Raw genomic sequence first — 4,406 nt, forward strand, 5'->3', positions numbered from 1 at the left:
CTAAGGAGGATTTTATTTAGGGACGATTTTAAGTATAATTTTAATTGGAACACAGCTTCGAATATTTGGTTTTAATTTGGTTTTAGAGGGGTTTTTATTTTTATTGATATGTGTATCTGTTTTAATATGCTGTGCACCGCCCTGAGTCCTGCGGGAGAAGGGCGGTATAGAAATTAAAATAATAATAATAATAATAATTTAGACCAACCCACTGCTCAAGCAGGAAACCCTATACCATTTCGGACAAATGACTGTCCGGCCTCTTCTTAAAAACTTCCAGTGTTGGAGCATTCACAAGTTCTGGAGGCAGGTTGTTCCACTGGCTAATTGTTCTCACTGTCAGGAAGTTTCTCCTTAGTTCCAAGTTGCTTCTCTCCTTGGTTAGTTTCCATCCGTTGCTTCTTGTCCTGCCTTCAGGGGCTTTGGAGAAGAGCTTGACTCCCTCTTCTTTGGGGCAGCCCCTGAGATACTGGAACTCTGCTATCCTGTCCCCCCTCGTCCTTCTCTTCATTAAACTAGACATTCCCAATTCCAGCAACCGTTCCTTATATGTTTTAGCCTCCAGTCCCCTGATCATCTTTGTCGCTCTTCTCTGCACTCTTTCCAGAGTCTCAACATCTTTTTTACATCGCGGTGACCAAAACTGGATGCAGTATTCTAGGCGTGGCCTTACTAAGGCTTTATAGAGTGGTATTAGTAACTCACGCGATACTGATTGAATCCCTCTGTTAATGCAGCTTAGGATTGCATTGGCTTTTTTGGCTGCCGCTGCACACGACCAGCTCGTATTTTAAATTCTTGGCCCTTTAAGCACCAAGTTTCCCAGCTCCTCTCTGACCCTCCAAAAGCAGTCCCACAGGGGCTTTTCAAAAGGGAACTGGACTTCCTCGGTTTCAAACCTTTCCCTGCTCACCCAAGAAGCTTCTTCCAGTTCTGACTGAATGCTGGGGGAATCACTTAATTTTTGAAAAGCCCCTTTGGGTCAACCACGAGGTGAGAATCTCAGCGGACACCCTTCAAAGTAGCCTCTGGAATTGTTTCAAACAGAAGCCGTGGGTAGCTCCTAACTTTCTGTTGTGAACTCCAAGCAACCTCAAGCACGGTGTGTGTGTGTGTGTGTGTGTGTGTGTGTGTGTGTGTGTGTGTGTAATGACAGAATGTGGGAGATGTTTTGATGTTTCAGTGGGAGGGTTAATGAAATGAAGGTGGGGACCAAAGTCTCAGGAGAACGGTGGGAGGTGGTCCTGTTTGATGGGTACCCTCCAAATGAAGGCGGGGGAGCAGATGGAGGAGGCCACGAAGGGGAGGGGAAAATGCCAGGGAAGGGGTGTGTGGGTGTGTGGGTGTGTGTGTGGGTATGTGTGCAATGAAATTGTGAAGGGCTTTGAAGGACACAGGCGAGGAGCGTTCTGCACCTTCCTTAATAAACATCGGAAAGTCCCGGAAGATCAGACTAAAGCAACGGTAGGCTATTATTTTGGAGAAGCCAGAACGACAAAAACACAACTTTTCGAGCGTTTTGCCTTTTGCTGCTTTCCTTTGCAATCCCGTTCTTGCGCTGGAGAAATTGCATGCCAAGAGAACAAATTAATATTAATTTTCCTCCGCAGTTCTTTTATTTATTTATTTATTTATTTTTGGCATCGGGCGCATTCTGGGTGCCAAAACGCCGGAGGCCTCGTTCCCAAGAACAGGTGAAACTAAAAGAACGAACTCCGGTTGATTTGATTTAAATTGCATGGCTTGCAGCTGCCTTGATTAGAGGTGTTTTTTCTTAATGTTCCCCTGCTTTCATCTTAAATATGAGGATTTAATATCAATGGCTGGAGGGAGACCAGGAACCACAGTCATGGGCTTGGGCAGCTGGGTGTGATGCTGGCTGTGTTGAATAGAATGGAATAGAATAGAATAGAAATTGGAATATAGAATAGAGTAGAGTAGAATAGAATAGAATAGAATAGAATAGAATAGAAATTGGAATATAGAATAGAATAGAATTAGAATAGAATATAATAGAATAGAAATTGGAATATAGAATAGAAATTGGAATATAGAATAGAATTAGAATAGAATAGAATAGAATAGAATAGAAAACATGGAATGGAGCTGGAGTAAAGTAGAGTAGAATAGAATAGAATAGAATAGAATAGAATAGAATAGAATAGAATAGAATAGAATAGAATAGAATAGAAATTGGAATAGAAATTGGAATATAGAATAGAATAGAATAGAATAGAATAGAATAGAATAGAATAGAGCTGGAAGGGACCTTGGAGGTTTTCTAGTCCAGCCCCCTGGTCAAGCAGGAGAATCTATACCATCTCAGACAGGTGATTGTCTAGTCTCTTCTTAGAAACCTCCAGGGATGGAGCATCCACGATTTCTGGTGGCAAGCTGTTCCACTGGTTAATTGTCCTCACTGTCAGGAAGTTTCTCCTTAATTCCAGGTTGTTTCTCTCCTTGGTCAGTTTCCAACCATGGTTTCTCGTCCTGCCCTCTGGTGCTTCGGAGAATAGTTTGACCCCCCCCTCTTCTTTGTGGCAGCCCCTCAAATACTGGAACGCTGCTATCATGTCTCCCCTATTCCTTCCTTTCTTTAGACTGGCCAAACCCAAGTCCCGCAGCCATTCTTCGTATGTTTTAGTCTAGCAAAGCAGTAGCCTTTTCTGGCTGAAAGTAATAGCAGTAGCAATAGCACTTAGACTTATATACCGCTTCCGAGTGTTTTACAACCCTCTCTAAGCAGTCAGCCTATGGCCCCCAACCACCTGGGTCCTTACTTTGCCGACCTCGGAAGGACGGAAGGCCGAATCAATCCTGAGCCGGTCAGGATCGAACTGCCGGCCGTCGGCAGAGTCCGCCTGCAATACTGCATTCCAACCACTGGTAAAGTCAGTAAACTCGACTTACGTCTTATGTTTGCGTCTCTCTTTCTAGGGCTCCGCAGGAGAATATGGCCAATGGCGTTGAGGAACTCATCGGGATCCCCTTCCCAAACCACAGCAGCGAAGTCCTCTGCGGGCTCAACAAGCAGCGGAACGATGGCCTTCTGTGCGACGTGATTCTCCTGGTCCAAGACCAGGAGTACCGCACCCACAAGTCCGTGCTGGCTGCCTGTAGCCAGTATTTTAAGAAACTCTTCACCGCCGGCACGTTGGCAGACCAGCCCTACATCTACGAGATCGACTTCGTGACGCCCGAAGCCCTTTCCGCCATCCTCGAGTTCGCCTACACCTCCACCCTGACCATCACGGCGGCCAACGTCAAGCACATCCTCAACGCGGCCAAGATGCTGGAGATCCAGTGCGTGATTAACGTCTGCCTCGAAATCATGCAGCCTGGGGAAGGGGCGGGAGGCGAGAAGGAGGAGGAGGAGGAGGAGGAAGAAGAGGAAGAGGAGGAGGAGGAGGAAGAAGAGGAGGAGGAGGTGGAGGAAGGAGCGGGCGACTTCGCCAAACGGAATCGATCCGGTGCTCAAGACCTCAGCTGCCGCCAAAGTCCGTCCAAGCCGGATCTTCCTGAAGAAGTCTTCCAGGAGGCCACCAATGTCTTCTCCACCCGTCTTCCATCCAGCAGCTCCAATGGCCCACTGGGCCTTCTCCGAGACTTCTCCATCGAGTCCCTCTTGAGGGAGAACCTGTACCCCAAAGTGACCCTTCCAGAACGCAGGCCGGTCCTGTCTCCCTTCATGCCTGACCTCTTCCCCCATCTCTGGAACGGGGACTTTGGCCCCTTCGCCCCAGTAGAGGCGCAGCAGGTGGACAACACCCCCTTGGACTTGGTGATCAGAAAGCAGAAGATCAAGGAGGAGCAGAAGGAGGAGCCCCTGCCCAGCCCCTTCCCCAACAGCCTCTTCAAGGAGGTCTTTGCCAACACGGCGGCCGCCGCCGCCCCCTTGGGCCACGTGAAGGCCGAGAGCGACTACAGCGCCTACCTGAACTTCCTGAGCTCCGCCCACTTCGGCCGGGTCTTTCCTGGCTGGCCCGAAGAAAGGAAAATCAAGCCCAAAGCGTCCCAGCAGTGCCCCATTTGCAACAAAATCATCATGGGGGCCGGGAAGCTCCCACGGCACATGAGGACCCACACGGGGGAGAAGCCCTATATGTGTAACATCTGTGAAGTCCGGTTCACCAGGTTGGCATACTTTCGAAATTAGAGTGAACGTGCTGGGATGGAGGGAGGGAGGGAGGGATGGATGGAGGGATGGATTGGATGGGTGGATGGATGGATGGGTGGGTGGGTGGATGGATGGATGGATGGATGAATTGGACAGATTGGATGGATGGATGGAGGGATAGATGGGTGGGTGGATTGGATGGATGGATGAGTGGGATAGATGGATGGGTGGGTGGGTGGATTGAATTGATGGATGGATGAGTGGGATGGATGGATGGATGGATGGATGG

At 48.6% G+C, this 4,406-nt stretch overlaps 1 protein-coding gene across 1 annotated transcript in view; it reads left to right on the forward strand.

Moving 5' to 3' along the window:
* Positions 1–2,953: 2,953 nt before the first annotated feature.
* The window catches only part of LOC107298185 (zinc finger and BTB domain-containing protein 7C-like), a 9,691-nt gene continuing 8,238 nt past the window's right edge, over positions 2,954–4,406 (forward strand). The window contains exon 1 of the mRNA XM_015827553.2: positions 2,954–4,134. Within this exon, the coding sequence (XP_015683039.1) occupies positions 2,954–4,134 (1,181 nt within the window). The remainder of the gene's footprint in view (positions 4,135–4,406) is intronic.

Source organism: Protobothrops mucrosquamatus, unplaced genomic scaffold (genome assembly GCF_001527695.2).
Source record: "Protobothrops mucrosquamatus isolate PMUCROS unplaced genomic scaffold, P.Mucros_1.0 scaffold3783, whole genome shotgun sequence".
In the NCBI taxonomy this organism is placed as follows: domain Eukaryota; kingdom Metazoa; phylum Chordata; class Lepidosauria; order Squamata; family Viperidae; genus Protobothrops; species Protobothrops mucrosquamatus.